The sequence below is a fragment of the Pelodiscus sinensis genome, chromosome 1 (assembly GCF_049634645.1).
Source record: "Pelodiscus sinensis isolate JC-2024 chromosome 1, ASM4963464v1, whole genome shotgun sequence".
NCBI lineage: Eukaryota > Metazoa > Chordata > Testudines > Trionychidae > Pelodiscus > Pelodiscus sinensis.
The window spans coordinates 27,233,309-27,245,853 of record NC_134711.1 but is presented as its reverse complement, the minus strand read 5'-3'; the positions used below and the strand labels follow the sequence as shown (position 1 = coordinate 27,245,853).

The following is a 12,545-nucleotide window of genomic DNA, read 5'->3' as shown; positions in this document are numbered from 1 at the left end:
GACCAAGGGTGGTATATTCCATTTGGGTGCTGCTATGTAAATTTCACTGAAGTCAATGGAAGTTCTATTCACTTCCCTGGCCATACTTTTATAACCATTTCAAGTACTGTAAACAGTTTCAGATTTAAAGTATGTGCACAGTTTGGTTTTTTTCTGATATATATTCTTTGTTACACATTACAGGATCACTAATGTGCTAAGTACTGAACAGTTAGTTTTGATCTTTGGAAAGACTTATTTATAGAAGTGAAGCAGGCACATCATGAATATCAAACCTGAGCTTCCATGTTTTCCATTAAATATTCATTATGTGGGTGCTAGATTTTTTTTTCTTATGGAAAATTAAGAGGCTCTTGTTTTTGCTGGGGGGGTTTGTTTTTGATTTACTTTAAAAATCCAGCATAATAAAAAATGAAGTAATATTTAGTTTAGACAAAAACGGACTGGTATTATAAATGGTAACATTTGGTCATTTTATAATTGTTTCATAGCTTGTTCTTATGCCTTACTGCAAGTCGTTGGACATATTCATGGTGGGGGGTTCAGGTGAAGATGTGATCACCAACAGCGCTTGGGAAACATTTCAAAGATATCGATGTCTGGAAAACAGTAGGAGCGTTGTGAAAACCCCTATGACTGATGTCTGCAAGAATATTATTTTTAGCATCTCTGCACTGCTACATGAGTCTGCATTAGGTATGTACAACTTTAATTGACTTGCAGAGTAAATTACAGTTTTCCAGCTGTTAATGTTGCTGCCAAGAAGTGGGTGGAGGTGCGTCTGTGGATGATGATGCTCAAACCCAGATGAGCTGTGGTGTTCTGTTTTCCAAATTCTGTTCTCTTCTCACTATTCAGCTTGCCAGTGTAATCCTCAAGGCTCATTCAGTTCAGTGTGTGACCCTAATGGAGGACAGTGCCAGTGTCGACCTAATGTTGTTGGAAGAAAATGTGACCGATGTGCGCCTGGCACCTTTGGGTTTGGACCTAACGGATGCACCCGTATGTTAATTCATAATCTCGGCATGTCCATTCTACTCAGGCCATGGCAAATCTAATAACGGGGAATATTGATCTCTAACACTCTCTGACATGAAGTTGTTGTTCTCTGCATCTAAGTATAACCTAGGAAATCCAGTTTAAAGTCCCCACTTTGTTGAACTTTTGTATCCTACTACCATTGTAGGACCTGGTCTTTTAGCTTTTATTGGGGCAAACCTTTCATTAGATTCTGTGGGAGCACTGCCAGTGTAATGACTGCAGAGCCAGACCCAGAGGCTGCAGCTGCATAAAAACATTATGTCCATACTGGGTCAGACCAAAAGTCCAGCTAGCCCGGTATCCTGTCTTCTGACAGTGGCCATAGCCGGGTGTCCCAGAGGGAATGAACAAAATAGATAATCATCAAGTGATCTATCCCGTTGCCCAATCCCAGCTTCTGGCAAACAGAGGCTAAGGACACCGTTTCTGCCCATCCTGGCTAATAGCCATTGATGGACCTAACCTCCATGAATTTATCTAACTCTTTTTGAACCCCATGATAGTCTTGACCTTCACAGTAGCCTCTGGCAAAGATGTAATAGATGCAAAAAGGAAGAGAAGTTTTCTAACTATTATGGCTTTTTACCTGCATTTTTATTTTATTTAGCTTGTGACTGTCACATGCAAGGTTCTGTCAGTTCCTTCTGTCATCCTGAGACTGGCCAGTGCCACTGTTTCCATGGAGTATATGGCCGTCAGTGTGATAGGTGCTTACCTGGATACTGGGGGTTTCCAAGCTGTCAGCTTTGCCAATGTAATGGCCACACGGATGACTGTGACCCATACACTGGGGAATGTTTGAATTGCCGCGATTCCACCATGGGACACAACTGTGAAAGGTATTCTCTCATCTTAGAGCTGATTTACTGATACGTTGTCCACTGAACTGCCTCAGGCAAAGCTAACACCCAATCCCAAAGTCTCAGACGGATAGCCGTGTTAGTCTGTTTCCGCAAGACCGAGGAGTCCTTTGGCACCTTGAAGACTAACAAGTTGATTATGGCAAAGCTTTCACAGCCTGCTGGAAAGTTTATGCCCTGATCAACTTGTTAGTCTTTAAGGTGCCACAGGATTCCTTGTTATTAATCCCCAAGTCATTACTCAAAGAAGTCCCATTGAAGTCAGTGAAATTAGCATGATCTAGTGCACAACTCCAATTGGGCACTGAGATGCCCTACCATTATTACGTGATGGAGAATTAATGTCTCCTATTTATAAAAGGAGAAGTGGCCCCCTATGCAAATATCACATGCCCATCTTACTTGGATTTCAGCATTCAAAAATAGGGATGAAGAAGTGTCTTGATCAATCAAATTGGACTATCTGGGTTCAGAACAAGTCCAAAGACTTGTGTTACAAAAGCTGGGGGGGCGGGAGGGCGGGATGAGGAGAAAAAAGTGACAATGTCCATGGATAGCGTCTTTATTCCTCTCAGACGGTGCGTCTACACAGCAGGACTTATCTCGAAATATGCCACACAAATTGAACTATGTCAATTGCGTAGCTTATTTAGAAATTGGGAATGTCTACGCAGTACTTATTTCAAAACAGAGTCCTCTTCCTCTGACTTCCCTTACTCCTTGTACAATGAGGGTTACAGGAATCAGAGTAAGAAGTCCTCCAGCTCGACAGTATTTCGAAATAACATTGCTGTGTAGACATACCCATAGTGTCCACATGTTGTAAGGAGATAAACAAACCCAGGACTGTTTCAGATATCTACATTATCACTTAAGTCTCTATGTAGAGTTCCCTCAACTAGTGGCCAAACATTGGGCTCTGGTGCAGAACTTGCCATTGCTGCCTGGACACTGATCTGATTGCAGTCATAGAGACCAAAGCACATTCTGAGGGAAAGAGATGAATCCATCCTCTATAAGCAACTTCTGGGCACTTGCATGGCTCCTATCTTTGCTCCAGACCAGTACCTGTCTTATCACAGGAGTGTGTGTTGCAGAGACATGAAACCGATTTCTCCATGTAAATGTGCCTAAACACCTATCCAAGGCAGTTTTAAAGTGTGACGATAGGGAGTAAGATCTTGCTTATGCGATGGAAAAGTTTGGTTGGGCAAGGCAGAGTATTTTTAATGTTGGTATGAGCCAAAGCAAACCTCTTCACAATAGCATTACTCATACTGTGAATAGCAATTGGAGACCTATAAAAGATTTAAGTCCATCTCCCTCATCCTACCGGTCATGGGAAGCTATGGTAATGACCTCAGAAGAAATATCAGTATAGCATCTGTCTGTGCACTCACAAGCCTTTTCTTAATACAGGTGCCTTGGGGGCTATTACGGAGACCCTGTCCTAGGATCTGGAGATCATTGTCGGCCTTGTCCTTGCCCAGATGGCCCAGAAAGTGGGCGTCAGTTTGCCAGCAGCTGTTATCAAGATCCTAATACTCTGCAAGTTGTGTGTGTCTGTAATGTGGGATATATAGGTAAATATCATGTGCTTTAAATGCGTCTACTGAGTTTTAACCTAGCTACAGAGAGAGAATGCATAGAAGGAAGGTAGAAAGCATCAGTGTAAGTACTGGCAGAAGCTACTGCAGTACCAGTATTTATAAGTGTTACAGTTTTTATTTACCAATTCAGGGCTAGTCTCTGGCAAGCAAGGCATGTAATCTTTCAATGGAAAATCAGTGGGAGTGAGAGAGAAGTTATCCACCCCTATTATCCCTATATCTGCCAAATTCTCCCGCCTACCATTTGCTGTTCAGTTTAATTTAAACTGTGAGCACCTTAATGAGCAAATCCTTGATTTTGTGTGTCTATGAAGCACCTCTATTGCAATGAAGTTCTAAGAACCACTCCCAGCCAGCAAACAAATACTGCAGGTAGGAGTGGCACTTTGAAAAAGCTAGGGAAGAACATCTTGCATTGCAAAAATGTCTGAATCTCTCTAAATCTTAATGAATGTTTATGATGCTAGAAGTTATTTGAGTCCCCAGCACATCAAAGCATCCTTATTAAGGATGGTACTGAAATCAGTGCATGGGCTTAAAGCTAAGCATATGTTTAAGTACTGCTCTGAATAGCATGTTGCAAGTACTTCCCTGAATCAGGGTCCTAAATTACAAAATCCATGGCAGGGAGCTGTATCCTACCTGGCTATAAATTGGCTCTGTGCCATTGGAATCAATGAATTTACTCAACTTAACACGTGGCGACCCAGCCAAGTATTGTATTTTCTTTCAGCTACCTACCTTACAGTCTCCCATCAAACTGTCTTGCTGTTTATCGACTTTTGTTAACTGGCTGAAATAATAATTCCGTGGGTTGGTTTGGTTTAAACAGGAAGCAGATGTGATGAATGTGCTTCTGGTTTCTTTGGAGACCCTGAAGAGCAAGGTGGAGTGTGCCAACCCTGCCAGTGTCACAACAACATTGACATGACTGACCCGGGTGCCTGTGACAAGCAGTCTGGAAAGTGCCTGAAGTGTTTGTATCAAACAGAGGGAGAACACTGCCACCTGTGTAAACATGGGTACTATGGCCATGCACTGAAACAGGATTGTAGAAGTAAGTGGGGAAGGGGACATCTCATTTCCCACTTCTACAGCACTGACAAGAATTGATTTACATGCATTAAACTGTAGAATACCATTAAGTGTAATAAACTGTAAAGGTTGCTGATGTTCTTGGGATATGAATGGAGAATGGCAGATAACACAAAAGCATTTTTAATTTACCTGGAACCATTTCAGATTAAACTGGTGGTAGAAACCTAATTACATCTGGCTAAACATTGAGTTTGCAGCTTTTCGTGTGTTCATTGTGATTCCTTCAGCCCACAGGAGCCCCTTTAGGGTAACAGGGTGTGACCAGATGCTTAGCATTTACATGTCCAAACCACTGAAAGGATGAGGCTTTTGTGGAATAAGAAGTTTCTGGCTGCTTAGTTAGCATTCATTGTTTCACTGATCAAGAGATCAAGCAGGGCCATTTCCTGCTGCTTCTTAAGCCCTGAAGACTTAGCATTTTGTTTACATGAACATTCCTGGGATGTTAAAGAACAGCAGGAGTGGGTTCCTGAAAGCCCGGAAGGAAAGGATGATAAACTTTAGTGTGTTTATAGTCACATAATGGTGGTGTGTTTAAAGAGCATCTCTTACTTCAGAGTGCTATTCTGTGTTTTTCTTTTTGTTTGTAGTTTTCTTAGGAAGTCAGTAGTATCTCTGAGATAGCTGGGAGTGTTGGTTGCATAGGCTTGGAGAAGTGCCTGCTTACCTTAGTCACAGTAAAGGTTTTACTATTTCTGTTAGCAGAGCAAACACCGCCTTGAGGGAGGTAGAGAGGGTGGTGAGTTCTTTTCTGGGTCATATATCATTCCCCACATTTTTAATGAGAGCAGTGTTGCAGAGTTTCTGTTTCTAGTGGTTCTGGGTAAACCAGAAAGAATCTAGCCTGACTTGCAGATCTTGGTTGAGTTTGCAGGGCTGGCACTTGGAAACTAATTATCTCTTTCTCTTTGTAAAGAGGGTGCATCTTTGTGGAAGACAATAACCTGGAACCCCATGGTGTTCCCCAGTCTGATAAAATTCACTTTTGAGTATAATTGTGCTTTAAAGACTCCCGGTATCTACTTATTATATAATAATATATAATTGGGGGAAAGGCTAGCTCAGTGGTTTGAGCACTGGCTTGTTAAACATAGGATTGTGAGCCCAGCCCTTGAGGGAGCCATTTAGAGGCCTGGGGAAAATCTGTCAGGGATGGTACTTGGTCCTGCTATGGGGACTGGACTTGATGACCTCTCAAGATCCCTTCCAGTTCTATGAGATAGATATATCTCCATATATTATTATTATAATGCATATGTATAGCATATCACAGGAGTGTTTCACAGGAATAAGCCCTAGTTACACTATTGCTCAAATTAATGTGGAAACAGATGTAGCAAGACTCTTAAGATCTGTCTGCATCTTCGCAAGGTTAATAACTTGCAGCATAAATTCTGAAAAAAACGGAGGCATTTTAATGAGAAGGCAGTTTACCACGTTGGACTGCACTGATCCCCATGGCACATGTACCCGGTCAGGCTTTCCAGGGTGGCTCATTAGGTTTCCAGAACATCTGTTATCTAAGTAACTTAAGATGTCAGGACATGCTGGTAGGGATGTCTTTGTAACTTTACCCATTTCGATAGGATCACGTTGTTGCCCAGGAAACCATCCCTTCTATCAGTAACACATCAGTAACCGACGTTTAGGTTTGGACTCAATGCGTTGTTGTGCAGTTAGTCAGGTGGCCTGTTCTTCTCTTACAGAGTGCGTCTGTAATTACCTGGGCACAGTGCGAGAGCACTGTAACAACTCAGAAGACTGTCAGTGTGAGAAAACAACTGGTCAGTGCCAGTGCCTTCCCAATGTGACCGGCCAGAACTGCGATCGCTGTGCACCAAACACATGGAGGCTGGCCAGTGGTACTGGATGTGAACTGTGCGAGTGTGATGTTGCTCATTCCTTTGGGCCATCGTGTAATGAGGTAGGAAATGCTTAGGGCCTCATTAGTCTTATCCAGCAAAATACTCCTCTGCATAGTTATTGGCAGTATTCAGAGTAAAGCTGTACAGTGGCTCTGTAAATCAGATTGCAAACCATGCCTTCCAGAGGTGGAGGCAGCAGTGTTCTCAGTAGGCTGTTTGACTGCTAGGGCTGTGGGAAAATCATGACACAAATGGCAGTTCATGGACAAACTCCAGAGGCACAGGCCTTTTCTCTGTACCCCCAAATATTTATTTCCCCAGTGCGTACACAGCAAGGAAGGCTGGGCTGTCAGAGGTGCTGAGTGCCCCAACTCTATTTTTAAAGTTGATGGGCTCTCTAGGGCCTCAGCGGCCTTGAAAGTTTGGCCCTAATAATGCAGGTCTAAAGATCTTGTTCTGCTAGATAGTCCACACTGGAGTGAACAAGGAAAGTCACATCAGGCCTAGAGAAATAGGAAGCATCATTTTCTTAAATGGGGTTGTATCCTTTAGCCTCAGTCTGTATCCTGTTGTGTTGCTTTCTGTGAGTGAGCTTGGGTGCTGAGTCTTGTCTATATATGGTGAGATCAGAATAACTCTACCTAAGCGTGTTCCCCACAGGCCGCTGGGAATAGCTTCAAGAACTTTGCTGATGATGTTCCTTTCCGGGTAGGAAAACCAATTCACTTTCTTTTCTCCTGTTTTTAACAGTTTACTGGGCAGTGTCAGTGCATGCCTGGCTTTGGAGGCCGCACCTGCAGGGAGTGCCAAGAGTTTTTCTGGGGTGACCCCAATGTGGCATGCCAAGGTGAGTCTAATTTCCCTGTCCACTTTGTGTGTTTCTAATTGCCCATATACACTTCCAGTGACTGGAACCCTTAAAACTACTTTTCATCTTCTTTTAAAGGGTCCCAGCTGACAATATAGGTAAAAGTTGTTTATTATGTTGCCCTGAATGTTTCAGGCTCTGCTATTGATTCTCCAGAGCAATGCTGACCACTTTGATTATGTTTATTCTCACTGAAGGAAAAAAAGTACACTAATTTCAACAATTCCATATATATATATATATATGCATGCGTTGGCAATTTTTTGCATATGTTTTGCAAACAGAAAAGAGTGATCAACAGGGGGAAAATATATCAAATAGTTAAGGCATTATAAATAAAAGTAAGGGATTTTTTGTGTTGTGGTTTTTTTTTTTTCTGTCTTTGGCAGCAGCTTTGTGATGTTTGCATTCATAATGGTATAAAGAAACATGTCCATGTTTGGTAAGTCTCTCTGGCATGCTGTCTTAGTAAAGATGTGCAGACCCAATTTTAGCTGAAGCCTGGTATGCAAGGTAGATTTATAATAAGAACTGGTCTTTAGAATTAAAGCTATTTAATTTGAATGGAACTATTGCTTAACCTTTTTTACTGTAACTATTAGTCCACATTCTCAAGTAATTACTGTGCCAAGAGAACACTTAAAGTAGCAGGATTTATGGGCTTGTAAGTCAATGTAGAAATGTATTTGGCTTATCTTTCAAATGTTTACTTTTGATTTCTATTTAACAAACTGATTTAATGGATTATTCAGTCTCTATACATCCTCTTCTGCTACTTAGGACTTGTCTGCACTAGAAACGATACAGTGGCACAGCTGTATCGATACAGCTGTGCCATTGTAAGGTTGCTCTGTGTTATGCTGTTGGGAAAGTGTCTTCCTTCAACATAGCGTTGTGCACACAAATGCTTATGCCATTAAAACTCATGTTACTTCAGAGAAGGAAAGCTGTTTCATACCCCTGAGTGACAAAGGTTTTACCAACATAATTGCTAGGATAGACACAACATTAGAGTATTAGTATACTTTGAAAAATTTTACTGAGTACTCAATCTTTAGCAAATGATTATTCTCTTTGTTTCAAGCTGCTTAAAGGCATAGAGCACTGAGCTAGTCAGACAGTATGCTACAACCAGCAAAATGCCAGAGCCAAATTAAGTAGGTTGTTTAGAAAATTGAGTTCTGTGTGCCTCTCCATTATAAGCAAGTCTGTTTATTAATAAGGAAAAGAAACTTCAGATGTCCAGACCAGAACAAACTTGTGTCTGTGATCTGTTTACATAGGAGATTTGGCCAGGAGAGTTTGCAGCAGCCTCCTAGATTAGATTAAGGTATGTTTCCTGCAGGGAAAAATGCACTTGCTATGATGTTTTAATAAATCCTTTTCAACTGATGTGTCTTGGAATCCCATTCCTAAACAGATGTGGTTGTCTCAGCTATTCAGAAGTTGGTTAGGGATAAAGATAAAACACTTGAAATTCCTTGGTGATAGGGCATGTATGTGATTTCTTCTGAGCAAACTAGCATATTAACTGCTTTCCCCAGGGCTGCATGATTTTCTCTGGTTAAATGCTGCTCACTGTGCCTTCAATCTCATAATGCTTCAGGGCAGTGATTGTCTCCTGGTATCCGCTCTCTCCATCAATGCTTATTGATGGAATTCATCAGTACATGTCATCTGCAAAACCTGGCTGTGTGCCAGCATTTCTGAAATTTCACTTGATTCCTGCTCTCTTTTGAACAGGGAAAAATCCGCTTTGTAATGACTCTCAAGTGAAAATGTGATAATATATTATTCAGAATACCTTTTTACAAGGTAGTTTAAAAACTTTCTAGCCATCTAATAATTCTGCCCCCTTTGTTTTATAACGACACAGCAGACTTGCTTAGCTAGAAAATTTCACCTTCCCATCTAGCAGAAAGCATCCATGCTTTTGTGAGCCACATAGTCTTTGAAAGGCCATAAATATCAGCTCATCAGTATGCAAAGGCTGGTCCAACCTGCTTTGGATGACCCTAACTTTGTGCTGAAGACACACCTGAGAATTCAGCTGCTCTCTGTGCCAGGGACCAATCTGTAGTAACTTGTTCTATGACCACCTTCCAGTCCCAAGAGGTCCTGATGTAGAAATAGCAGCCTGCCCAGGGAGTTGTTCTCACTATCTTGCCTTCTGTGAATCTCTGGGGCTGAGAAAGGAGTGTCTGCTCTGGCAGCCAGGAACATGTGTGTGTTAATAAATTGGGTGACATTGTGGCACACATCCAAACCAGCACACATGACCTCAATATTGGTGCACAAGCCAAAACTCACTCTGCTCATGATTGGAAAATCTTAGAGGGAACACTGGCTATATCCCTTGTGAATTTACCTAATTCTTTTTATGAACTCTGTTTTAGTTTTGGCCTTCCCAACATTCCATGGCTATCAGTTTTACAGGTTCGTTGTGTTGTATGAAGTATTTTCTTTTATTTGTTTTAAGCGTGCTACCTGTTAATGTTATTGGGAGACATCTAGTTCTTGTGTTATGGGAACGAGTAAATAACATTTCCTTATTTACTTTTTCCACACCAGTCAAGATTTTGTAACCCTCTATCATATCACCTCTTAGTTATCTCTTTTCCAAGCTAAAAAGTATTTTTAATCTCTCCTCAGACAGAAGCTGCTTTATATCTCTAACTATTTTTGTTGCTATTCTATACTTTTTTAAATTGTTTTAGTGCTGGTGTGACTAGACCTGCATATGCTATTCAAAATGAGGGTGTACCATGGATTTATATACAGGCATTATTATTTTTTCAGTCTTATGATCTATCCTTTTCCTCTTGATTCCTAATGTTCTGTTAGCTATTTTGCTGAACATTGAGCAGATGTTTGCAGAGAACTGGTCACAATGACTACAAGATCTCTTTTCTTGAGAGGTAACAGCTAATTTAGACCCCATCATTTTGTATGTATAGTTGGGATTATGTTTTCCAGTGTGCATTACTTTGTATTTATCAACATTGAATTTCATTTGCCACTTTGTTGCCCCATTACCGAGTTTTGTGAGATCTTTGTATCTTAGACTTAACTATCTTGAAGTTTGTATCTTCTGCAGATTTTTCCACCTCAGTGTTTACCGCTTTTTTTCAGATCACTTATGAACAGGGCTCGACAGACTATGTAATCTACTCACCTGTGGTGAATAGATTACAACCCGGAAGAGCTGGGTTCGGGTGATCTGCGCACGCGCAGATCGCCGGATAGCGCGGCTGGCGAGCGGGGCTTGCCGCGGTTTGGCAAGCCCTGCTTATGAATATGTTGAACAGCACTGGTCCCACTGTAGAACCCTGGGAGATGCAACGATTTACCCCTTTCCATTCTGAAAACTGGCCATTTACTCCTACCCTTTCTAGGGCATTCCATTTTATCCCACAATTGCTTTATTTGCTTAAGAGTCTTTGGTGAGGAACCATGTCAAAAGCTTTCTGAAAATCGAAGTCCACTATATCCACTGGATCACCTGTGTCCACATGTTGTTGTCCCCCTCCTCACAGAATTTTAGTAGATTGGTGAGGCATGATTTCCCTTTTCAAAGGTCATGTTCACTCGTCCCCCAACCAATCATACTCATCCACGGAAGTCTGTGAAATTGGATCTTCATCCAGCTACTGCAAAAGGTTTTTGTCTGAGACGTAAACCATGAGAGTTTCATATATAAACTTTACAACATCAGCCTAAGTACACTGTGCTCTCAAGCCTCTGCAAGAGTGAATGTTCATGAGAAATAATGGGGGGAGATCTCTTGTTCACATTGCTATGGCATCCTTTAATTTAAAATATCTTAAGTTTAAAAAAAACTAAGGCCAAGATTTTCAGTAGACAGCAGAGATTTCAGTCGCCTCCTATTCAGGGTGGGAAAGTCTTTAATGGGCCTTGTTTTTCAGAGGCTGGGTTCACACTTGATGTTCCTAATGATCTAGCCATAGAATAATAGGGCTGGAAGAGACCTCAGGAGTCCAACCCTCTGCCAAAAGCAGGACCCACCCCAGCCAAGGCTTTGTCAAGCCAGGACTTCAAAACCTCTAGGGATGGAGATTCCACCACCTCCCCAGGTAACCCATTGCAGTGCTTCACCACCCTCCTACTGAAATAGTTTTTCCTAATACTTCTTCCATTGCAGCTTGAGGCCTTTGCTCTTTGTTCTGTTATCTGTCACTACTGAGAACAGCCTTTTTCCATCCTCTTTGGAACCATTTAGACATCTCTTATTAGGTCTCCCAAATCACCGGTCACTTGTGAAAACCTTGGCCATCATACTTCTAAATCAGCTTTCTGTTTCTGAGCATTATCATGGATCATTTATTGATATTGAAGAGGGTCTCTGGAACAAGCCCATTCATTCAAAATGGAGTAGTTTTGCTTCTGGCATCATTGTTACAAACAACACTAAGGCTATGTCTATACTGCACCTGTTTTGTGCAAGAAATATGGAAATGAGGCTAACGTTCTTCCGGGAAAAAAATGCGAAAGAACGGCTCTTGTGCAAGAGGGGATTTTTGTGCAAAAAGGAGCCATGTAGACAGCTCCTTTTTGCCCAAAAGCCTCTTGCACAAAAAGCGGGTGCTCATTAATTATGCAAATGAGGTTTGGCAATATTCCACGCTTAGCCTTATTTGCATATTTCGTGCACAAAATCAGTGCAGTATAGACATAGCCCAAGAGAGAGAGACAAAGAAGAGGCGATGCACAGGCAGGGCATGCAGGGTCATGTCTCCTCCTCCCTCTCTGACTTTTTGGTTGCACCCCTTGCCCAATCTAATACAGCTGGGTGGCCCTCTGAGGTCAGTCAGGTGAAGGGGTGCTCCCTTCCTGAATCCCACTGGATGGGGAGGCTAGCATGAACTGCTTGGCAATGCTATTTATCCCCATCCCTGAACATTTCTCTGCACCTTCCTTCCCTCCCCCCAAACGGTGTGTGCCCCACGCAGTTCGCAAATCTCTGCTCTAGACCCAGAGATGACCCATGGTGTGGTCATGTGCCTCTTTGAACCTTTCCATTATCTCCTGCTCTCCCTATACCCTACAACAAACAGCTTTGTGTCGCCTTTGACACACAGGCTGCAGCTCTTTGGAAAGGAAAGCCTAGGCATCAGACCTGGCTACACATTCCATGGCAAGAAGAAATTCTATATCTGAGAGTAACTCTATTCTGAGACTCCAA

General features: G+C 41.9%; 1 protein-coding gene across 1 annotated transcript in view; it reads left to right on the top strand.

Annotated features, from left to right (window-relative positions):
* Nucleotides 1-12,545, top strand: part of LAMB1 (laminin subunit beta 1) — a 92,635-nt gene that overhangs the window by 46,461 nt on the left and 33,629 nt on the right. Inside the window, exons 17-23 of the mRNA XM_075927255.1 lie at nucleotides 492-696; nucleotides 859-1,002; nucleotides 1,649-1,880; nucleotides 3,321-3,484; nucleotides 4,344-4,568; nucleotides 6,316-6,533; nucleotides 7,225-7,321. Of these exons, the coding sequence (XP_075783370.1) occupies nucleotides 492-696; nucleotides 859-1,002; nucleotides 1,649-1,880; nucleotides 3,321-3,484; nucleotides 4,344-4,568; nucleotides 6,316-6,533; nucleotides 7,225-7,321 (1,285 nt within the window). The remainder of the gene's footprint in view (nucleotides 1-491; nucleotides 697-858; nucleotides 1,003-1,648; nucleotides 1,881-3,320; nucleotides 3,485-4,343; nucleotides 4,569-6,315; nucleotides 6,534-7,224; nucleotides 7,322-12,545) is intronic.